The 25886-nt window shown below is 39.0% G+C and overlaps 1 protein-coding gene across 3 annotated transcripts in view; it reads right to left on the reverse strand.

Annotated features, from left to right (window-relative positions):
* Positions 1-25886, reverse strand: part of TPK1 (thiamin pyrophosphokinase 1) — a 309386-nt gene that overhangs the window by 40311 nt on the left and 243189 nt on the right. For all 3 annotated transcript variants that reach the window (XM_039549358.1, XM_039549357.1, XM_039549360.1), the window contains one exon: positions 23330-23441. In XM_039549358.1, coding sequence (XP_039405292.1) covers positions 23330-23441 — 112 coding nt within the window. The remainder of the gene's footprint in view (positions 1-23329; positions 23442-25886) is intronic.

Raw genomic sequence — 25886 nt, forward strand, 5'->3', positions numbered from 1 at the left:
CTGGACTATGATGTTTCTAATTTAAAACATAACTGAAAACTTTAATGGAGTATAATAAAAAGGTCTTGTTCTCACGAGGTCAAGTCCAGATAGAATATTGGAACAACTATCCAGAATACAGGCAGTGGACACTCATGTCAACAGATACTCATGTTGACACCAGATCATAAAAATTACAGAATTTTATGATTGTTTATGCCACTAAACACTTTGTACATAATGAAGTCTGTCTTCCCCACTTCATAACTCTGTGAGATGTATGGGGAAAAACCAGTGTTGAAGACAGTACTACTTCAAACTGATAGTTCCATAACTCATAATTATCAGAGCTTTCACTTAGGTGACAAAATCACCCAGCAATTCCCAAGCCTTCAGCTGGCTCATTCTGGTGATAAGTCCTTCCTCCTGCCTCAGACTGTAGACCTGTGACACAAATTAATTGTCAGTATCATTAACTAAGAAGTTATACCTTTGAATATGTGTACATGAAACTCTGTGCAGTGGCAAATCATAATAAAATGAGATTAAAAGGTAAAGATGTCAGTTTAAAACCAAAACAGAACAAAAATGTCAGGCTGACTTTATGAAAAAATAACCTTCAACACAGCCTAATCCAGATACTGCCTTTTTCTGTGTAGCTATAACAAGGAAAAAAGTATATAGATTTAGATAACTTAAAAAGGATTTCCTGAGTTTAAAAATATTTTGTCACAAACGTGAACCCAAGATAAAATTAACATCTATGCAACCCAAATGAAAATATGCTTGTCTACTACTCAGCCAGCCTGTCTGACATCTCTGCCCCTCTCCTTTACACACAGCAGTAAAGCTTTTAGACTGTTCTTTTAACTGAGGATGCGATCTAATTTCAGAACTGATTAACAGTTCATCTTTAAAACAGCTAATGAACCAGTGGTGATACCAACCTTTGTGGGGATCGCTTTTGCTCCCCAATCTCCACTCCTACTGAATACCAAGGCTGTGCAATGGTTTGCTTATTTTTCCTGCAATACTTCCTTTTGAAATACAACACGCTGTAATGAGGAAATATAAACTACTGAGTCCTATCACAGGACATATAACAATGTTCCTACTACTTAGGCTGCCCCGAATACCACTATACTGAATAGTGTGAGTTTATGCTTATACTGTCACTGAGGTTGGCTGTAAGTTTCTTAAGCACTTCTGATTTATGCCTCCTGCTTCTGAAGGAAAGTAAAACAAACAAGATTAAGGAAAGAAATGGTATTTACTTAACAATAGAACTTGTTTTAAATACATGTTTTGGGTTTTAGGCAAGAAAAAAACTTTAAGTGTTGATTCTAGGGGTGGAAAAATCTTATGAAAACAAGAAGAAACTAATTTTATGTGAATGTAAAATTAAGATGGAATGCTAACACACATTCTGGATCTCTGAATTACTAGGTTTTTCTCAAAATTGTGCATAAAACAGCAGCAGTGATAAAATGTACTTGGAGTTTACTCTCATCCTAGAATTTCAGCATGCTTTTCTAAATGCTAATTAATTAAACTTCAAAAGGCTCCTGTGAGATACAGTAGGTATTATTGTACCTATTAAGCACATATAAACCAGAGTTATGATGTTTAATTATATTCAGAGTTGCTTCTTTTTAAATTGATTTTCCTCTATAAAAGAAGACGCTGATAGTCTATTACTTCTAGAACAGGTTTTTATGAGCTCAGTTTTTAATAGGCAACATTTCACTGCACCTATGTTTGTACATGCATGTATTCATTTAGAGTTTAAAAATACACAGCCAGCCAAGAGCTGGTAACATTCTATACAATTGGTTTGAGAGATAAGCCTTAAACCAGAACTAGGAGTAGTTTTGGGAACAGGCACACTGATCTCACCAGAAGCCTTTTTTTTTCCTTCTTTGTAATTTTGGTAACTTCCCAGCCAAATTCAAAGGTAACAACACCTCCCCTCCACCTAATCTAGGCAGTTCTGACATAGCTAGAGTATTTCCCCAGGGAAATATGGTTCTAACCTCTAGAGACTGACTACAATCATGGAAACAGAAAACTTCTAAAAAGTGTTTGTCTTTATTCTATTTTAACGGTTCTGTTACTCAAATAAATCATCCATTGTTTCTTCCAGCACTCTCACATCAGGAGCATTCATGATGGTTTGTGTCTGTTGTGCATGTTACACGTTATTATGTTATATGCAGCCAAGGACAAGGGGATCAGGCAGGATTACCTGCTGCTGCTCAGGCACTCACTTTGAAGAAACACACCACCAGTGCTGAACAAAACCTGGCACCATCTCAGCCCAATGTGCTCCAAAGTGAAATTATGCACTGCAGAAAGAGGTACCTTCTCATCAGTTTTCAATTTAGCACAGTTCAGTTTTGTTGAGTATTCCCAAGTCTGCATTCCATTTAAATTCCAGAAGGACAGAATATATTTAGTAATTATCTAATTGTAATAACCAATTGCTAAGTCTTTCAGGAGCAGATGGAATAATAAATACCAATGCATTCCAAAACTAAAACATGCAAGGCAATACGATTCTACTAATAATTAAGTTTGCTTTGATACAATATGTCATCTGATACTATCAGACAGCCTGCATCAGAAAGATTTGATTTCTTGAATTTGGTTGTTCAACAAGCAAATTCTCTGTGGAGCAGAATCTCTTTTGCTTTGCCTCTCAGTCTCTGAAGTGCCCATGTAATTATCATTGTGATTGCCATTCCCAGCCAGATTATTGACAGTGGAGACTACAACGCCATCTGCAGGCTATGGCAAAAGCTATATACTTGAATCAGCCTCTACTAGCTCTAATGAACCTTGTTACGACAAGGCAGAAGGTCTAAAGTACTAAGTACCATAATCTAATGCATTTTTCTTTCCAAGACAAAACACTGCGTTTTCAAGAAATGGGATGATTTTTCTTTTTCTGAAGCAATACAATCAGCAGCTTGGAAATTTCCTGCTAGAACTGTACGTTAGCTGAACCACTGATTAGGAGGCAGGAACTTCCACATCTCTTCCCACCAATTTCTTTTCAATTCACCACATGGGAAAAATCACTTTTTCAGGTCACTCATTACATATCCCTTTTCCAACAGGGGAAACTCCATTTCTGAAATCCAAGACTTTTCACTATCCTGCTGAGCAGAGCACTGCCTTTACTTCCCACAAAGAATCCCCTAACTTTCTGTAAGGGGTTCATGAGACTGAACCACATCCATTTTTGTCACTTTCAAGTCATGGGCCGTTTCTCTTCCAAGATATGATTGTACCTAAATGGTGTGTAGACAGAGTAATTTAGGCTACAGATGCACAAAGAACAGGCAAATATGTGATGAGAATGGTGTTATTCATGCAACATGAAATAAACACTGCAAAAAGGCAGTTACATCAGAAGCACCACTTTTAGACTAGAGACTGGATCTGCTCTGTCAGTCACCGCTCTGCTTCTCACCTGTGATTCACAGTAGAGTCACCATCCCTGAAAGTGTTAAAAAAATGATGTCGCCCTTTGTGATACAGTTGAGTGGGTGTGGTGGTATTTAGTCAAAGGTTGGACTTGATGATCTTAGGGCTCTTTCCCAGCCTTAATGATTATATGATTCTGTGACTAGGTATTTACCCTCAGGGTAAATAAGCTTTCTGCCAGAATTAGGCGTTGCAAACAGAAAAAAAAAAGTATAAGCTACTTCACTACAAAATTTAACATTAATTACTTGAAATTATATTACTCTGATTATTATACAATGAAGTGCCCCATGTAATCTAAATCCACTACTCCGTTACTCCCATGTACACACACACATATATATGCTTCCATCCACAGGAGATCATCTGGGTTTCTTTACATTCGTTTTTCTTTTTGTCTTTTCTTGTAGAGAACAGACTGCACAGGTTCCAGACTCAAGGGGAAAAAAAAAAGGCAAAACTAATATCTGTAATAATTCTCTTCTGCATATGGGAAAACTTCACAACCCTTTGCTGGATATTACTTCAATCAATTTCTACATTAGCTCCGTAATGCTTTAGTCAAAGCATCTGAACGAAAAATCAGACTGAAGAGAGAAGGTTCTCTTTTGCATGGTGATGGCTACAGGTATTGATGTGAAGGGTATCATCCACCTGACATTCCTTGGAGACAAGGTGCTAAAAAAGCAGGATCTTTTAGAAAGATGTGGAAAATTACACATTTTGCTTTGTGTAGCATAATTCAATTACCTTTCTAAATTCGAAGTTGTAATATTTTACAGATTTAGATGTGAACTAAAAACTTATGACAAGGACATTCAAGACAAACAGGTTCCTGAAATTTTGGTTATAACACAACAGACCAACAATCACAACAATGACCAATCAAGCTGCAAATGAGGACATCAGATGACCCCCTCAAAAGTGGCATTTTTTCCAGAATAAAATACAACCTGTCAATATTGGATATTGTTACTAAAATGTGCAAATATGTTTCACTCACCTTCCTTTCCCATCACCCTGTGTATAAATGCTATGTAGTAACATAAAAACCACAAAGTTATAATGGCTGCAGTAAGAATTCTGGAACCTTATGCTCCCGCCAGCTGCTACTGTATCTGCAGCTGAATAAAGAGACATTACAGTCTCTAGAAAGCACCATCAAGTGGCTATTATACTGTAGTTTTACCTTTCAAGTCAGTGATGCAACATGCCAAGAAGATTTTCATGGAACATCCAAACTGCAGTTTCAGTCCTAAAACTGATTTACATAAAAACTGCAACTCTAAAAGCAACATGGGCTAGTCGAAATCCTACTTTGTGGCTGTATTCTGCCCAAAAGCATCCCCTCTGAGCCACCAGAGGTTATATACATCAGAGAAGATACAAATGGGATGAATTTGAAAAGAATTAAAAGTCATTTAATTCTCTCTCAAAGACACCTTAAGGAAAGCAGCAAGGAGTTTCCACCTGTCAGGTGATGCTGTGAATGCACTTATGGTCAGCAATCACAGCTTAACAAGAGCATTTAATGAAGAAACGGTAGATAACTGCTTGCAGTTACATAAGCAGCTACTCACAGCTCAAGACCTTAAGCACTCTTGCAGCTTCATACTCTGTTACACAAGTGTTTACTTACAAGACTCTGGCAGGGAAGCTACAACTGCACCAGTTTAAAAAAACCCCAACCAAACAAAACAACCAATCAAAGGAACCCAAACGGTTTTCCCTGTTAAAAAGTCTGAAAACTCAGGAGAGTGTATGAAGGGAAGTCATCTTGTTCTCTGCCTGAGTCTCCACACTTCAGGGCCATGAACGCTCTTCTACTGGTGCCTGCAGATCTACAGTACCACCTTTAGAAACCTGAACTAGAAAGCAGGTTTTCAAGTAAAGGAGAAAAGTCCTACTCTGAAATCTTTGTAGCCAAAGCCCATTAAAATGCAGAGGCAGGCTCTCAATTGCCAACTTATTTTGACAATTTAGCAAGCAATCGAAGGCTGTATTTTACAGCTGCACTAGCAGAAATAGCCTAGAGATGGTAAAAAACATGTAGCAGGTTAGATGTTTTCAGCAGAGATAAACACATATTATTGCCACACTACAGGTGGTACGCTGTGCAAGGGAATGCTCTCTGAAGAAGGGCATATAATTCTAGTCCTCTGTGTAAGAAAGGATAATTCAAACCTAAAGGCTAAGTCCCTAATGTGGGTAGAGGACAAAACAGCTTGGAGAGAAGCCCAAACGGAAGAACACATTTGTGCTCTCAGGAGGACTCTACAGGTCAAAAGAGCACAAAAGCAGCCACTGCTGTCATCCCAAGGATTTATCTTAGTAAGACAGTGACACAAGAGCCTCAGGCAATGGTCCATATGAGGTATTTAGGAAAGAACTTAAAAGAACGAACAATATGGAGCAGTATTTTCCTCAGTGCACCCTGCCTCAAAAACCTGTACCTTAGGGATATCTTGGACACTGTATCACTGTGTTTGCTGTGGTCCACAGTATTCTGTGGCAGCGCTTTCCACAGCCCAGCTCTGCCTTGTGCAGCAGAGTATGGCCGGCATTGCACAGCATGCTTGCTTGAGGAAGCAAAGACTCAAATCAAATGAGTCATAGACCTAAATTTCCCTCTAGAAATACCCAACCCAAGTTAATTTCTGTTCTTGGGTAATGAGTTATCTCAAAGGCTACCTGAGAATATGCTGGTGCTCTCACACTGACAAATAATGGTTAAAGTACTGTTGAAGTGGAGACCAAATACTATGCTTGGCTTTTCAGAAAACCCATTTTTACTCCATTTTTACACCTAGACACTCTCTTTATGTTCAGGGATGGACACATACGAAATGACCAACAGCTGACCATATATTCTAAGAGAAAGGCAGAGTTCCTAAATATAATTTTCTTAGATGCGCTTTGAAAATAATGACTATGTGCAATAATATTACATATATATTAAAAACCCCAAAAATATAAAACAATTAATACCTTTGTCATAATTTATTTCTATCAGGATAAGAAAATAATCCCAAAGCCCAGGATACTCAGATTCCTACCTTCTGATTAGCTTCACTTACAATTTTGGATGAGAAAAATGCTCTGCACCTCAGTTTCCTCAATTAAGAGACTGGGAATGAAGCAGTTGCTCACGAAGAAATGCTTTCCCCACAATGCAGTGCACTTACTATTGGTAATCTGCCTGTAGAGGTGGCTGGTGGCAGGTGCTATGTAAGTGTAAATTACTTCCTTCTGTTTCTCCACTTCCTCCTCTGCAAAGGAGGAAACTTGTCATTCCTCCTTTTATGAGCAAATGCAGCTGGGAGCTAAATACTCTGGTGACTCCAACTGACTGATTTGATAGTGTGTATGCAAGTAGGCAGCACGAGGCACTAAATCAGAGCATAAACAAATCTTAGGCTAAATGTGCAGACGCAAATCTAATACGTACTAAAAATTGTGTGTTCCTGAAATTAGTATTCAGTTGGTAAAGACCCAAATTTTATTTTCCTGTTTAATTTTCAAATAATTTCAGTACTAAAGTATAACTGCAGACTGCACAGGGAAAAAAAATACTGTAATGGTTATTTTCCCCAAATTTAGAAACCATCTGTTTTGAAGTTCTGTTTGGCTAAGCAAATTACAGGACTCACAGACCAGATAAGTACTTAAACACGTACAGAATACCTTTTCTTCAGTGCAGGAGAAAAATGTCTTTAGCTGAGCTGTTTTGCATGGCATCTCCAATTTATCCCTTCTCAATTCTCTCTGACATCTGTGTCCTGGTGTGAGGGTAACGATCACATCAGGGTGCTCCACAAAGGTTAACACAGACAACAGCCTGGCATCATTTGATGTGTAAGGAAACAGGACTACCATTTCCCTTGCATCTAAAAGGTCAACAAAACACAACCTAATTCCTTTCTTTTATACAAGCCCAAGGGCAGGCACATGACAGAAAAGATGGCAAGTTCATTGTCAGTTCTACAACACCACGGGAAAAGTAACAGACAAATTTCAGAATTGCCAGTGAAATGAACAGAGCAGGGAGTAGAGGCTGCTAATGATTTGGGCATTTTCTTTGGTAATATTCTGCTTATTTTTTTCCCCAGTGAATAGAATAATTTATGTAGAGTGAAGACTTAGCCTGTAATTTAATTACCACAGGTTACTTTTTGCATTGTATGATACACAAAGAACTGATATTAAATTCAAGCTGCTGCAATAAAATTCCCTTTCAATTAATGTAACTAACAAATGTTGTTACTGTGATTAAAAATTAGCAAATGGCAGGTGACAAACCAAATAGAATTAAAGCATCATTAACATTGCACAAACCTCTTATCCCACCCTGTTTTTCTAGAGACATGCATATTTGTCTCTTGTTCCCATCAACTTCCAGTGATCCAAAACCACTTGTTCTGTCCCAAATGGCTGCTACAATGTGGGTGTAACACAGTCGCTCTGTGGCTGTCAAATAATGCATTGCAAACGTCTCATGTAACTTCAGGAGACAGGACACTGGAAGGTTGTGACAAAAGGCAGGAGCCATGAGAAGCAATGGAAAAATGAAGAGAAGTGGCATCTCCTCTCCTTTTGAGCAGTGGATCGGGGGCCTTCCACACCAAAAGCCATCATTTGACAGTGCTCAGCCTCCCCATGTGTACTTTTAGGCTCTCTCCTGTAAACTCACCTTCCCAGCTGCACTCGTATTCAGGCTCTGAATGTCACCTGGCAGATGTTTGGTGCTCAGCCCGATGATACCAATGGTAAAGTTCACCAGTTCCTCAGGTAACAACTCTGTATTGGCCCTACAATATTGGCCCTCTATACACTTAAAAGCACTACAGTTTGAATTCATACTGCATACATCATCAATTTTCCTACAGACTTCATCCCCACCTAGTAAAAAAGTGTTTACAACAGTATATAATGATAAGCATATAAAGCCATCATCAATCATTTATCAGTTACAATTACTATTTGCATCTGTTTATCTAATCACAGTCTGCAGTAACTGCTGCACTTAAGCAGTTCAAAATCACTTTAAAGATGGAAATGTTGAGGATAACTACTATATAATTAACTTCACATTTTGTAGCACTCTGCTAACTCATATTTCTGTCCCTTTTAAGTTTTAATGTATATTAAATAAAGGGTATTATTATTTACATACACCCCCACTCACCTACACAGTCATATGTACTGACAGTGACCGTGCAGGTGACAAATGGCAGACTAGTCTCATAAATTCTGTTTAACATGCAACTTCAGCTGTCTCAGACACTCAGACTCCCAGTACATCTCTGCTGCTACTTTAAATACACTGAATTTCACATGTAACTATATAAAAAAACAAAGACCCTTCTTGTTTTCCCCTCTCCCTCTTCACCTGTGCAAGATCATCTGCCAGAAAATTATTTCGTCTCTGCCCTGGATGTCAGAATTCATTCTCAGCCCTCCCTTCCCATTTCTGTTTTTCAAACCCACTAATTTGAAGATTGAAAACACTGGGTCCTGAGCTAGCAACAGCTTAAAGATCAGATAATTTGCCACGTTCAGGAGCTAGAGAAAAGAGGACAGACAACAATTTGTTCTGCAGTGAACACAATAACTTAATTTGCTATGTTACATAAATAATGAATCCTTGAGAGTGGAAGGAGTTATATTTCTGTGTTCTTTCACTTTTTCTGTCTTTTAAAAAAATAAAAATCCAGTTTTCTGCATCAAAATTAACATTTATCTGAAGATCACTCTAAAGATTTTTGGGATTTAATCCAACTCTCCCTGCACTGTCATTCCAATGAGTGAACCATGCAAACACACAACCACTGCTTAACAGTTTTCTCTACAGCATGTGCTTAGGTAACAATATGGGAAGATGCACTCCCCTTCACCCCCACATTTAAACTGACTCTAAACAGAGAGGACAGTCGACAAGGTGCCTTAGTATACTTCATGTTCACACAACATGATCGCAGATGGGCTTTTTCCTCTCTGGTCTCTTTCCTCCTTTTTCCACCTCTGCCTGCCTGTCAGACTGCTGTGGTAGGTCATGTGATTGCTAGGAAGGTTAGCTGCAGATGCAGCATTTCTAGAAATAGTTGCATTTTAAAAAAGACATAACACCCCCAACAATATAGGCTTCTAAGAGAGGGTTAAGAGTGGGTGCGGTTGCTGCAGCCTGGCCGATGGATATTGCCAATTATGGCCGAAACAGATGAGAGCATAAACCACTCTTCCTCATCCTCCAGTTCTGCAGGCATCTGACAAAACCTTCTCATACACTCTCTAGCCATTAATGTCAACTGGACTGTGACAAAAAATGAAAAAAACCCAACAAAAACAACCCAAACAAAAAACCCCATATAATGTAAGAAGTACAGGTTGCATAGCCTGCTCTGTAGATGGCACTGTATGTTAAACAATGATTTCCTTCTTTTTCCACAGTACCACTTCTGAAGATAATAATCCACATGCAGTCTCTTACACTCACAGAATATGCATTTAGTTAAAAACAGGAATCATTCCATGGTAATAGCTTTCAACTGTAACTCCAGAAGTCATCTCCCATTTGCAATTAATTATGTTAATCCCTGTAGGGGAAGGAAGGACAGAGGGCACTGTGCAGTCCCTGCCCCAAAGAGTTAACAAGATAAGCAGTAGGACAAGTGAGACAGCATACTACTGAGAGATCATGATGTACTCCAGCCACACTGCTGGATCCCCAGCCTGGTGTGCTACCCACTGAGTCAGCAAGTGATGCTGTGCCATGAAAACAATGTAAGTTTTTGGGTTGCTTTTTTTTTTTTCTTTTGGTTTGTTTGTTTGTGGGTTTGCTGTTTTTTTTTTTAAGACTGTCTTCATTATTTGTAACTTTTAAAGAATTTGTTGAAACTGGCATCAGACCAGATAGAACACAATGTTGGGAGAGAAACTCGGGAAACACGGGTACAAAACCAAGACTGACAAACATCTAGAGAATCATTACTCTGCGAAGTTAGAGAATAGCATAAACTGGAAAGAGTGAATCTCACAACAGTCAGTAAAATTCTTTTGAGACTATGTAAGCTGGGACGCTAAAGTAATTATGGTATTAAAAGGAACACAAGCTAATTTATAAATTCACTGACAACAATGTTTTCTTGAGATATTTGGGATGTAAAATTAATTGCCAGCAGAAGAGCTCTCAAAAATCCAGAACAAGTCTTAAATGGTCCATAACTGTGTTAACATAAACACACAGACTAACAAAAGGCAGCAGCAAAAACAAAGTAGCACACACAAGCTCTGAATAACCAACCAACCTTCCTGCCGTACACTGCAAATGAGCAGCATAAATCTCTACAGAAGCTCACAACAGAAAGCTGTCTTTCAGGGTTCTGCCAGCATTTGTTGATTTGCACTTGCCAAAAGAAGAATTTACAGGCTTTTGGAATGTTCAAAGGTAAACATAACTACACTTCATATTTCAAAATACAAAAAAAAAGGAACAATGCTGAATTATTCTAGCACAAAAATATTTATGTTAATGTTAGTATTTCACACATTCTAGCCCATAATATGATGTGGAAAGCATTCCCCGTTCCCTAGCAAGTGCCTTGTATTAGCTGCATACATGGTTTTAATGTGGATTGAAAATCTTGCTTTACATATGGCAGAGAGGGACACAAAAGTGTGGCAAATTTGTATCATGGTAAAAAAAAAAAAAAAAAAAAAAAATCTCATACACTCTGTTGTTGATTCACTCCATCCAGAGTGGTTTTTTCTCTTACAACTATGCAGACATGTACCATATTCTAATGCTTTTGGCTATTTATGAAACATTTATGATTTTTAAAAATTCTGGTAGGTATCCAGAAACCTTTTTTTCCAAAATTCTCATATGAAAAATTCACTTGATACATGGACATGACAGCTGTACTGGCAGGAAACCAGAACTGCTGAATTACAGGTAAAGAAACCAGATGTGAGAAATATGTCAAAGTCATTTGTCTTACCATGTCTTCATACTTTGCCCAGGCATTCAACAGTAAAATCAGGAGCAATTAATGTAAATTACTACAGTCAACCAGCAATACATAAAAAATGTGCAGAACTAGAAAAGGGAGCTTTATAGCATTGGTGAGTGAGAAGAGAGATTAGAATAGGTAAAAGGCCAGGCAAGTAACCCTGGAAATTGAGATTAAAGTCAGTACCACCTTATTTTACATACAGAAAAGCCATTTCAGACATTTTTGAAGGTTATTAACTCCCACTTCAGAGTCTGACTTGCAGTAAGTACTTCTGCATGTGTTTAACTTTACCCACTGAATAATCCCTTTATATTCAATGGGACTAGTAACGTGTGAAAATGCATGAATGCCTAAACCTTCTGATGAAGTGGGGGCTTAAGTAACCCTAGTAAGGAAGGGACAGAGGCATCTCCAGATTAACATGTTAAAGTCAGTGTGCAATTCTTCCATTAATTCCACAAGCTTGATATTAAGCTCTAATATTTTCATAAAACATGAATTCTTCAACATACTCTGGATATACAGCCTACAGAACTGTGTTTACAAGGTGTGTTTACAAGAGTTTTACAATGATTACTTGGGGATAAATTTGGAAAATGTACTTAATTATGCCCGTCAAAATTATTCATAAATTTGGCAGGTCAACTGAAGCTCATCTTGTTAAAACCTCTTAAATCATATAATGAATTGCTTCCATGCCAGACACACTTGACCCAGCTTACATGTGATTTATATCACATTTTTAAAATTAAAACTATTCTATTATGGAACAAAAGGATGAAATAGATAGGAAGAAAGCAAGGAATAATTAATTATTCTTCAAGTGGAAAAGAGGGTTGCCTAGAGTTAGTGGGCTGAAAACTAAAATCTGAAATGTGAAATAAATGGAAAATTAACTGTGCCTCAGTTTCAACTGACTAGACCAAACAGAATATCTACTATATAATTATTATTAAACAATGACTGGAAATGTAACACCTGTTAAAAACAAGAATGTTAATGTTTAAGCTATCATCATCCAGAATCAAAATGCACAAAAGAAATAGCCTGATGAATGCTGATTCATTCATGCCACAGCTTTAATTCTACACTGAACTTTTAAAAGCATAATCCAGATTCATATCAAAGCTTTCTGTATTTGTGCTTTTGTTTTTTTTTACTGTATCAATCCTTCATAAGATGGAAAAAATTTCCCCCAATATTTCTCTTTGTAATTTACTTTTTTTTCTGGTTTGTTTTTACAAGCAAAACAAACCCTATCTTTCTCTCCAACTCTGCTTTAAATCAAGAAGCAAGCTCCTGATGAGTGTTCACGCAGCTGATTAGAAAATTGTCTTATAAACAGCATCATTAAGTGGCCTGCCAATCAGCAGTGATACAGTGGTATTGCTGGTGCCTGGGTAAATTAGGCCCTAAGCTTGGGAAACCTGAATGTACAATTCTGATGTTTCTTATTGGCAATTAGATTATAAATGCTGTGTTATAACGCTTAATGGCATGAGAATATATTTATCACATACTCTATCCATAGCATACAGAAAGAAAAAAAAAAATCATCTAATTGGAGCAGAGTTTCTTAAGATGCTGTTATAAAGGAATCCCCAAAGTTGAACTGAAAGCTCATGAAAGAAGAACTATTTTTCAGGTTTTTCAGGAGTGATGCCATAGGAAAACTATACAGATTGTAAGATCTCTTGACATTCATTCCATGTCCATTTATTTGGATTTACTGTTTGGTTTATGACATGTGTTACCACTTACTTAAGATATACTAAAAATATTTGGAATTTTTTGAAATTTTTTTTTCTTATTAAATACAAGGAAAAAGCTTCAAAATGTAAATAACAGGAAACTCTGCTGCCACATGCTGATCTGAACTTCTATTGATACAATGGGACATGCTACATACACTTGACCTGTTAACAGTATATGAACCCATATTCACTTGGAAGTAATACGCATAGAAGACAGCTCTTCAGAAATGCTAAGGCTGCAGGGTCATGGACTTGAGAGCAAGGGGATGCCAGAATTAATGTTTGCCTGTGAAATTTTAATGCAGGTTCTTTAGTTTTCGTCCTTTAATTACACAGTCCCATTAACCAAGCAGGCCGGACTCCTTTTGGCAAATAGTATTCTCTTAACTGACACCCTTTGAGCTCTGATTCATCATAGTGCTTTATGCCTTATTTACTGTATAAACTGCATTGATTGCCTGCATGCTGAATTCCTCAAGGGTTTGTGTGTTGCTCGTTATGATAGAATTGATAATACCATTGCACATGTGAAACTGTTCAAGAGCAATGACACAGATATTAACACCTTATGTAGTATCTTAAAGATGATACTACAGCTTTCATTTTGGAGTATCCTGTGCTTTACAGAACCAAGGCAGAGCTCTCAGGAATGTTAGGGTGCTAAAAGCTCGAGTGCTAAGAGAAATGAATAGCTAACTTGCAAGTAGATAAAGTACCTTCACAGAGTAAACACTCCAGACAATCAACTGCCTGAACCACAAGAAAATCAGCAGTGCTTCACCTTATTCCTCCCACGTATCTCTGTTTCTGCAGTGGGAAAGGCTTAGGTTGTACACATCTGCACCATCAACTATGGCTGCAGATTCCTTCCTAGAGAATATACCTGGGACACTGAGTGATGCTGGTGTCTCCAATCTCTAAGTACCATTACATCCAAACATTAATTAATTTTATTTCTCTGTTTCAGTCTTGAATTGATACCCATAAGAGTGCAAGTTGTTTTAAAATCAAATGTCTAATGCCATCTTTTGCTGTTGGATCAATACCTAGGCAGATCCTAAGGACAGGCCTGCATCACTTGAGCTCACCAGTTTACTGACAGTAGAAGTAGGTTATAATGCCTGGACAGCAGTGGAAAATGAGAGCGATCACTAACAGCAGAGAAACAACAAGACTGAGAATTTTTGGTCTCAATTCAAAAAGGAAAATGTCAACAGTCTACTTAAAGCACCTCTATTCTCATTTTCTCAACCTCTGTATTCACATCTTCCCCCATTTTGATGTTAACTGCCTTTTCTCCAAAACATGTTCCTAATCCCAAATGCAATCTCACATTGCCACTTTCTCTTTTTTCTTCCCTTTGATTCGCCTTGACTCCGCCCCGCCATATGAATTTACTGCCCAAAAGAAGTCACAGCTGCTTCCACAGCAAGACATAGAATCATCTATCAGAAATTTGTATTTCCCAACTCACCTGAGAACAACAGCTTTGCTTAGTGATGTGAAATTGGTATGCATGTCTAAAATTAACAGTTCCAGAGCACACTCACTACAGTCAGTTGTTAACAGCTTATTAATTACACATCAGGATGCCAGAAACAACTTACAGCCAAAACATAAGTTTTTACAACATACAGCAAAAGTCAGTGATGACATCTACCAGACTTTCACCCTCTATGGAACTTAATATAACAGGAGGAAAAAACCCACCTTTTCCAAAAACATCTAGAGCCAAAAGCTGGAGAGAGCAGTGCCCCCTCAGATACCACATGCAAAATGTTTATAAAGTGAAGAGTGAATGAAGAATTGAGACACTGTAGAGGAGATAGCCAGGACTGTTTGCCAATAAGGTACAGGAATAGATCACTGCAGAGAAAATAATTTCCTTCAGTGTCATATTTTTGGGAAGAAGAGATCAATCACATACACCAGTATGTACTAAAAACATAAACAGAACTAAGAGGTCTGCAAACAAAATGCAAAGGAGGAGTCAATGTTTAGTGGCAACACCTACCTACTTGAACGACCCCCCAGAAATCTAAATAGCACACATTCATTAACTGAGTCATCCCAGACAAACACATCTCATTTTTTAATTCTGGAAGACTCTAGCCAGATGTGATTGATATGTCCTTCTACTGGTCCTTGCCCTTTTGTGGTTCTGCAGAGACATTGGAAACTGGCAATAACTCACCACATACCTCAGAGAGCTTTCTTGTTTTTGGAAATCTCCAGGCAGTGTGACATTTACATTTATTATGGCTGGTTCTGGGCATTTAAGGATGAAAACAATTAAAGTATATTTTCAAGGGATATGACGAACGAGCATTTGTACTCTGGCCAATTTTTCAGACTTTCATTGAAGTACACCACTATGTTTCACCTTTAACTCTGCTGTTGTCTAAACAAGATGATTTTCCAGTATCCATGTGGGCAGGTTGACTGATGAGAAGGCCTTTAGGGTTAAATATCATCAGTATAAACTATGAGGTCTCTTTCTTGGACAAATTCAGCCCCCACACTCACCGACGAAAATTCAGAGTCAGTGCTGAAATCCATAGAGTTAATTTTGACCCCCACCAATCTAAATGCTAGCTCTCTGTCTCTCTGCAGTTCTCCCTCTTGCTCAGAAAGGTGTTTTGACTTTACAGTGGACATCCTTCAATAGCAGCAAGTTGCTTTTGATTTTCATGTGACTTTTTGTACTCTCACCAATCTACGGCCACCAGAGTGATGAGGATTATCTGCACCAATGCTGGGCTGATGCAGAGCAGCTGTTTCTTCATACCTCTGGATTATATTTCCATTAGCAGAAGCAGGGACTAAAGTAACAGAGGGTATGCTAGGGAAAGAACAGCATTTTGCTCTCTTGACAACTCTCTTCCCTCCATATTAATAATGGAATTAAGTTTCCATAGTTGCAATGTGCCACAACAATGTAGCTGCACACACATAAGCGTTCTGGTCGGGGGAGGTGAAGTGAGCTAACTGGGGACATCGAGATTGGAGACAGCCTGGGCTGCAGTGGTCATGCACAGGTGGAGTTTGCAGTCCTGAGATATATGGATCAGGTAAGAAGTAAAGTTAGGCCACTGAAATTTATGAAAGCAAAATTCCAGCTCTTCAGAGAGATAGTCAGTGGGATCCCCTGTAAGACTGTCCTCAGGGGTAGGGGAGTGGAGGAGAGCAGGCAGATCTTTAAGGAAGTCTTCCATAGAGCACAAAAGCTGGCAATACCCAGGAGCAACAAATCAGGCAGGGAAGGCAAGAGAGAGGCATGGCTGAGTAGGGAACTGCTGGTCAAAGTAAAGGGGAAGAAGCAAATGCACAGGCAGTGGATATAGGGACAGGAAACCTGGGAAGAGTACAGAGATGAAATACAGCTGAGGAAGGCCAAGGTGAAGCTGAGCCTAGCACGGGATGCAAAGAATAACAGGAAGGGCTTCCACAGGTACATAAACCAGAAAAGGAAGGTCAAAGAAAGTGCACCCACCCCTGATGAACACTGGTGGAAGACTGGTAACAATGGATGAGGAGAAGGCTGAGGTACTCAACATCTCTTTTGCCTCAGTCTACAGTGTTGACCTCTCTTCCCACACCTCTTGAATGGATGGACAGAAGGATGGGACTGGGGGAGCAAAGTGCTCCCCACCGTAAGTAGAGATCCCATCTGAGGAACCTGAGTGTACGTAAGTCTATGGGACCTGATGAAATACATCCCAGGATCCTGAGAAAACTGGCTGATATAGTTGCCAAGCCACTCTCCATGATATTTGAAAAGTCCTGGCAGTCAGGTGAAGTCCCAGGTGACTGGAAAAAGGGAAACATTGTACCCCTCTTTAAAAATGTAGAAAGGAGGATTCTGGGAACCGCTGACCTGTCAGTCTCACCTCTGTGCCTAGGAAGATCATGGAACAGATCCTCCTAGAAGCCATGCTGAAGCATGTGGAGGACAGGGAGGTGATCTGAGACAGCCAGCACAGCTTCACCAAGGCCAAGTCCTGCCTGACCAACCCAGTGGCCTTCTATGATGGGGTGATTCCATCAGTGGACAAAGCTCCCCAGGGAAGTGGTCATGGCTAGAGATGTCATTTATCTGGACTTCTGTAAAAAGCCTTGGACATAGTTCCCCTCAACATCCTTCTCTCCAAACTGGAGAGAGATGGATCTGATGGGTAGACTGTTAGGTGGATAAGGAATTGGTTGGACAGTCACATCCAGAAGGTGATGGTCAGTGACTCAGAGTCCTGGACATCAGTGACAAGTGGTGTCACTCAGGAGTCCATATTGGAACCTGTGCTATTTCATATCTTCATTAATGATGTAGATGGAGTGAGCGCATCTTCATCAAATTTACAGACGACACCAAGCTCAGTGGTGCAGTTGACACACCTGAACAATGGGATGCCATCCAGAGGGACATAATTGCAGCCTTCCAGAAGAACCCTACAAGGAAGATGGAGAGAGACTTTTCCAGGGTCATGCAGTTCAAGAATTACTTGGGCAACACTCTCAGGCACACAGTGTGATTCTTTGGGTTGTCCTGTGCAGGGACAGGAGTTGGATTTGATGATCGTGATGGGTCCATTCCAACTCAGGACATTCTATTATGATTCTAAATGTCTTCAGTTTACTTCAGGATGGTATTACTCAGGTTTTGGAGAGTCATCTACTCTGTGTACAGCTGTGTTGGAGTCTCTCTGAGATTTTTTTATTCTACTCCTTCCTGGCAATTATTGCATATCAAAGGCCATAGGGATGAAGAATAAATTAGTTGGCAAGATTATTTTCTAAATTAATTTCACAGAAAAAGAACCATTTTCTGAAAAAGCCTACCATTACCCTCTAATACTGCTGCATGGAAGGATCATATATACATTCCCTATGTCCCATTAAAGATGGTCTTCCAGCTGAGCTAAACTTACCACTGGAAGTGGTTTGAGCTAGTTCAGAACTAAGGTACTCACATGAATCTTTCCATAAGTGGAGTCCCACAGTAGTAACGTTGCCCCAGTTGTGATCTGGAAAAGTGTAATTGTTCATCACCTTAAAGCAGCCTTTCCAAACTGAATGCCAGGGACCCTGCTACCTTGCTAAAGAGGAGCTGGATCCGAATCTCTCCTCCACTAATTCCAAACATTTACTGAAATATGTGTAAATGAACTGAATGTGTGACCTCAAATTCCCATTTCAAGCCTCTTCACAAAGTCTGACTGAGTTTTCAAGCTGCTGTTCAGCAAAAAATGCAAATGAAGGCTTAGAGGCCCAGCACAACTGAGCTCTCTGTTCATCAGTCCTTTAATGTACACCAAATGGTCTTTGTGGTTCAAAATCATTTCATGCAATGCTAAGCAATGCCCTCACCGTTGCTTTTGCTGACTTGCAGTAAGCCAGTGGAATGCCAGGCTGCCACCATCAGAACATCTGCTTCACTGGAAAAGTATTTCAGCAGGCCATGCCTTGTAACAAATGATGTGACCCTGGAAGGCCAACAGCAGCACTCCTGTGGGCAAACAGCTCGCCAAAGGTCAAAACCACCCAATGCTTTGGGATCAGCAACACCATTTCTGTCCACTCCACCCCTACCCAGAGTCTTAGAGCTGCAATGGATAAATGAAAAAATACATCACTGATAATCAATCTTCTGCCAGTAAAGAAGGAGAGAAGGGAGGGAAGGAGAGGAAAGCAGAGGAGAGTGGGAATCCAGCTGTGAAGCTATTTACTCTGCCACTGAAAACAAAGCTATTCCCAGAAGCGCCACTTAGTTTGCCTCAGTCACAGTGATCTGGGGTAGCAAAATGTGTGATGTAAACTATTTCAGTTATGAAACAGCTTAGAGAGTGCTTATACAAACAGCCTCACTAGCACAGTGATACCTGTCCATTTTAATTTACAACCTTCCCCAGAACAGTCCCTCACCCTCTTTTTTTTTTAAAGGAGTTACTAATTCTTTTAATCTTTTAGACTGTGAATTCTCCTAAAACACAAACCACAACTGCTTTTGTAAACTTTTTGTTCCATTCACAATGCAACATCAATAAAACCCCAGTGAAGTAAAACAGTGCAAGCATTCCAATTTTTCTAACAACACAAACAGCATCAAAAAGATTTGGGATCCTGTTCATCTACCTGTGACATTAGTAGTCAGTGGACGCTCTGTTGCTACAGTTAGAGAAAGGTCCTGCTCCCATTGTTACAGCTATTGCCTTTTGAAGTGAAATGACAGTGGCACTCTTTCGAATGGTAGCATTTTACAGCAATTTAGCTTCCTGCCTAAAAAAGGCAAATTGGCATGAAAATTACCTTGAAAGCACAGTCACATACACAGAGTTTTCATATATATACACGCACACACATATTTATACACATACACACATATATGTTGGCATTTTCAGTACAGCCATGACATACAGCATATCAAAGGCCACAGGGATGAAGAACAAATTAATTAGCAAGATTATTTTCTAAAGTAATTTCACAGAAAAATAACCATTTCCCAAAAAAGCCTACCATTACCCTCCAGCTGCTTCTTTGATGAGCAGTGCAGCTGATTTCTACCTTCATTCTTATCTACCTTCCATGAAAGCACCACTGAGGACCTAATGAAGAATGCTGGGTAATTCTGGCATTACTGGAATTTTTGTTATTTATTTATTAGACATGAGAGCTGTTATCAGCAAGCAGCCAGGTGAGTCAAATCAGATAAAGCATTATCTGATTCCTGTACTATAAATCAGATTTTAATAGAGAAAAGATCTGTATCCCTTTGGGAATGGAAAGAATATGTTTATAATGTGTTCTGAGTATGTGCTACACAATAGCAAGTATGGATAAAAATATTTTCTCTAATCAATTTTCCACTTTCTTCTCCAAGTTCTTTCACCCATAAGATGAGAACTAAAATAAATGAAAATTCTGTTTGTGACAAGTGCTAGCAAATAACTAAGATAAGCATGCATAAAAGCATGTATACATGCTGCATTCCAAACAGACATACAAAAAATACTGAATTCTTTAATATTAAGAGACATCATTGTTTCTCTGCTAGCAGAATGACGTATAGATTTCGGGTTTATCCAATTCAACCACTGAAATGAGGCCTTTGGTAGCCTACTCTTAATCTCAATACAGCTTCTGTCCTAGGTATTTATCCTTGTCTTTTTCTATTCAGAACCTATGAAGTATCATGACAGCAGCTGTAGACTGGACACAGATAACGTTTGACTACCTCTTGAAGGTTTTACAAATTTTAATTGGCAGAGTAATCTCAGATGTGCTCAGACAGAAATTGGTGTTAAACATTAAAAACCTTGATGCAAAGCCAGCTCTTTTTTGTACTGCAGTGTTATTTGAATTTTGATTTCCTGGAAATTACTGTTTGCAAAAATGAGGGCTCCCCTACCATCTAATATATCACTGTTTGAAGTAAAATTCTGAAATTAGTTTACTGCCCAGTTACCTAAATATTCTGAGGGCTCAAAAATTACTTTTTAAAACCCAACTTGTTAGGTCACATCCAATTAATTCCATAACAAACTGAGCGAACAGGACTTTCATGTCATGTTTGGCTTAAAAATTCCATTTCTTTTATGATTTACACATAAAAATGAATTTATAGCCACAAAAAATTATTTACTGAGGTTTACAAAGGTGTGTGCTCAGATTGCTGTTAACGAATGAACAGGTAAAGCTCTGCCACTGCCAGCCATCAGCAGCAAGGCTGATGTCCATATCACACTTCAGTATCTATTCTCATTATTCTACTTCTCCCCAGTTGCTGAGAAGCCTTTGCTTCTCCATCCCAATTTACAGGAGGATTAATATTTTTTAAAGTAACTGCAAAACTACAGGCAGCACAAAAGTGCATTAACACAACAGAAGCTAGTACCAAACTTAAGCTATCAGAATGTAGGTCCTATTGATTAGGGAAAAAATCCAACCAAGTCACAACTAACCACATGCTGTGTTGGAGCTATTGGCTTCCCTTCTGGGGAATGTAACTGCACTTTAATTTTTCAATCAGTGTCTGAACAATAAATTTGTTCAAAGGTTATTCTGGATTTGGATGAGTGAAAAGGTTAGCTCTGGTCACTTGGGCAAGAGAGCAGTTTCAGGTTGTGATGACCTTGATGTCTCAGATAGATTGAACCTCTTCAAGGAAGACCAGATCATTTTTTTGGTTTTGCAGATATATCTGTGATTAACATGAAGAAATAAATGAAAGAACTTCAACCTGGGAGAAACTGAGACTGAATACACAGCCTGTAATGGGATGCAATATGCACATCACTAAGGAAAACACTGTAAAGGTCTGGTCTCTTTCCTACTGGAAAATGAGAACAAGGGCAGGGAGAAGCAGAGATGATGGTGTTCAGATGAAACAAGCAGGAAACAGTCACATAATTACTCTTTTTGTCCCCCAGAAAAAGATAAAAAGAAGATGAAATGAAGCTTAATAAAAATTCCCCTAGGTCCATATCTAGTTATGATCACCATTTAAGAAACTGATATCTTAACCCAACCCTAGAGAGAAAAAAAGTATTTGTTCCCATTGCATCTCCCCCCTGCATCCTCCTCCAGCTGGCACAGCTGACTAGCAATCCCTTTAGCTTTAGCAGATAAGGCAATCATAATTTAGCAGTAACAAAGTAATGTGATTTGTGAGAGCAGACAGACCATCTTTAAAACCAACTTCCTAATGAGCACCTTGTAAACCTGACAAAATCTATGGAATTAAACTGAAGAAAATTCTGTTGTATCTGAAAAACAGCTTTTTCAACTAATAATAAAAACCAGAAGAAAGGGCTGCAACCTCATTGCATCTACCACATTTTGACCCACACAGTAGCCTTTTGCAATACGACACAGGATTCAGAGATGCTTCCTTCATTTACATGAGGCTGATTTGAGCTTCTTGTACCTCATTCTGAAGGACAGAATGTTTTCTGAGAAATCAGTACCTCAGTGCAATGGGCCACAGAACTCGCTGGACAACAGCAGATGAGCAGATGAAAATTCAGTATCTTATTTGTCAACTGTATTTATACGTACAAATGAAAATATCTGACTCTTTTTCAAATTAAGGGAATATCTATTACACAATACATTCAGCTCTTCCAATCCAGTTTAAAAGGACAGAAACATTGCTAGCCAGACAGCTCTTCCTATGGCAAATCCCCAAAATCCAAAACTAATGCCATATTTATACCTTTTATCATTAATGAGCTACTAATGCATACCACCACCTTTATTGCTCAAACTCTCAGTGGAACCAGCAGATGTTCTGCTGGCTGACACAGTGGGTCAATCTCAGATTAATTCCTCACCAGTGAAAGCACTGTACTGTGAACTGTGAGAACAGCATGCCCTTTCTGCATGGAATGGCTCTAAAGCCTGGACATGTCCATCGGAGTGAGACTAGAGCCTCTCAATTACTGCTTTGCTCCCACTTAAGTTTTTCTTCATTGAAAATATCCCGTTACTTTCCTGTGCAAATACATCCCAAATGACTCAGTGTGGGAGAGAAAGAGGCACGAGGATGAAGGTTGTTTCAAGTTTTTTTTGGTCATGAAACCTCCTTTCTCTACAGATAAATGTCCCTGGTTCTAGATCAAATGCACTCTTTTCCACTTTAAAGTAAGAAAAAGGATCTATTCATTCAGGGTTGAGAAACAGACAATATAAATGAAGCAGTTCAGGTGAAGTGAGGCAGTTTTAATAATCTGTATCACATTATTATTTGTCTGTTGTAACTTTATGGCTTATAAGCAGGAGTTTAGACACTCATGGCTTCTTCTCCCTGGAGGGCAATGTATCAAGATGGTAATGTATCATGACCTCAACAAATGTTCTGTTTGAAGAGCACAATGACTCCCAAATGGAAAATGTGTTTCTGCCTGTGATATCTCAGGTTTAAACATATTTCTCTTGCTTTCATGCGAAAACCCCTTCATTTCTAGGAAAAAAATGGCCTGGCCAGTATTCAATGCCATGCTTCACCTTCAAACTTGTAAGGCCCTTCATCACTGGTGAAGCTGCTCTAAATGTAGGGTCAGGACCATGTCAAACCCAGCATCCCAGAGCTGTCTCACTTACTGAGGTTCCACTTAAGTCCTGTCGTGGTCACATTCTCGCAGGGGTTCCCAATGGGGATGAGGCCACACCAGGAGCCCTCCAGTCCTGTGTCCACATGCAGCTTGTGCTTGCCCTGCAAGACAGAAGTGTTTCTGGAGTCAGTTATTGCCAGGCACCCAGATGCTTTTGATCTCAGACCTTGCAAATAAAAGAGAAGGCACTTGGAGACAGGTGCAGAATGTCCCCCAAGGGCTCAGGGATATTTGGTTGCAGCAGGAAGTCAGGCCATTGATGTTTACAGAAGGAGGAGAGATGTGTGCTTAGGTTCCAGACTTTAGGGCTTTCAAAAGTTTGTTTCTGGGCTTTTCTATGCAGAATCTAGCTTTGCTCATTCTTCCCTGGCATTATTTGAATAGGCCGTTCTGCCAAAGCTAGGCTCTTTATTCCTGTGAAATGAAAGCATCCTGATCCATTCACTCATTTTTCCCTCATCCAAACAGCTGTGTTTCACTTCCTAAACAGTGCTAGTTAAAGTGCCACTGAAGCGCCTCAATTATTTTGACATCATCTGTAAAAATTCATGTACTTCTCCAGGCATGTACTCTTCCCAGAAGGAGGAATCCATGCAGAAACTTAACTAGGTACTAGAGAAATTAACCTAAATATTTAGAGTAACATGCTTACACTAAGTAATGACAAAAACTGAAAGTAAAACATATTTTTACATCCAAGATAAATTTATCCAGTAACTAACAAGTTCATGGGATGCAACAGCTATTAATGATGACATATTTGTGATAAGTCTCTTAATCAGCACTTATAGACTCTGTGTGAACATCATATGAAGAGTTACAAGGAAGAGTAGATAGAGGAAATCTTTAACAGAATGAAAAAAAGTGCTGAGTGTTACAGTTCTGGCACAATCTGCGTTCTAAGAAACTAAGAAAGTGTTTATGGAAACTAGTGACAAGAAAGCAGCAAATGCAAAGTAGTGACAAATTCAGTGGAGAAATCATCCTCTGGTCTCTTCTACACAGATAATTTATTCCTTCAAATAAGCCTGGGCTTCATGTGAGAGAAGCTTAAGATTCTTCGAAATAGAGGATTTTTTTTCATTTTATTCTCTTGTGGATGCAGGCAAGCAAAACTCTTGCACATGTCTTTTACACACAAATTCTTCATCATTATAAATAAAATCAGATATGCCTATTTATAAATATACCAAAATCAAAGGACTCTGAAACCCTATGACTACTCAGTGAATACTTTGTTAAGCAAGAAACCAAGATTTTATAACAAAAGAAATAAAGGACAGTTGAACCATAAAACCCAAGTAAATGTCCCAAGCAGCAAAAACACTGTCTCACAAATTTTCTTCGAAGAATGCATTTAAGCTTTTTTCTCCTACCCTGTCCTGTCATATGCTCATTTCACACTCTCTTGCAAATACAAAGTCACTAGTTAGAAAGTCAAAACTGTAGGCAAAATATCTTACTGCTGAGACGTTGATGTCTGAGGCATTCAACAGCCTCTCCAGTTAATGCCAAATGCATTATGAAGAAACAACTTCAATACATGTCATGCTCTCAGTTAACAAATGAACCTTGGAAAAGCTGTCAATTAGGGAATATCAGATTGCATAGCTTAAGCCTATTTGATTGTTTGCAGAGCAACAAGAAAACCAATACAATATTATCTGTCTTCTCAGGGTGTCCAGCTTCACGTGGTGATGAGCCACGTATATCTGTAGTGGTTGTGAATGCTTGTCTGCCAAATTCAGAGGTGTAACAAATTCAGGCTTGATAAGCTTTTAGCTATGCAATATGCTGTGCCACTTCTCTCTCGCAGCATGGAGGGAGGAGGAAAGGAAGAGGAGAGCTAAAAGTGCAGCTCTCTCATGATGCAATTACAGATATTGTCAATAATGAAGCTGATGATGAAGGAGAGGTGAAGGGGTGGGACTGTCTGATCCCAATGAATGTACATATTGCTGCTCAGAGCTACTGCAGGAGAGGAGCAAACTCACCATATTAATCAATTAGTAAAGGAATGTGAAAATCAGATGAGAAAGTAGCTGGCCCCACAGAGAACCTCAAGTTCCACATTCTCAAAGTCTGTGTCTAACTACTATCAGGTTTGCATTTTCTATTTTATGACATTCTGGCCCAGCTTGCAGATAGGGAATCAATTCAGTAGAAATTTATGCAGGAAGCTGTCTTCCTGTGCTCATGAAATAAATCTTTAAAACAAAAGATGCCAATACCAGAGGCTCACCAATATCTAGGATTTTATCGGGAGTCTTTCAATGTCTAGTACCTCCCTAAAATCCCAGTTCACACGTTCCAATGATTATGTGAGAACAAGTGACTTTCTTCCCTAAAAGGACATTTCCTAGCACTCAGCTGTTAAAAGAAATTTCAAATTGGGAGCCCAAAGAGCTAAACCCAAGGCAGCAGGTGAACAGGAATATTGAAATGCAAATTATTTAAAAAAAGAAACCCTCTCAACTGTCAGGCCAAACTTGTGTTTTAGGGATTGGTTCAATAAAATAACAGAAGTTAGCTTTTAAGGCTTTTCT

This window comes from Corvus cornix, chromosome 2 (assembly GCF_000738735.6).
Source record: "Corvus cornix cornix isolate S_Up_H32 chromosome 2, ASM73873v5, whole genome shotgun sequence".
Classification (NCBI taxonomy): domain Eukaryota; kingdom Metazoa; phylum Chordata; class Aves; order Passeriformes; family Corvidae; genus Corvus; species Corvus cornix.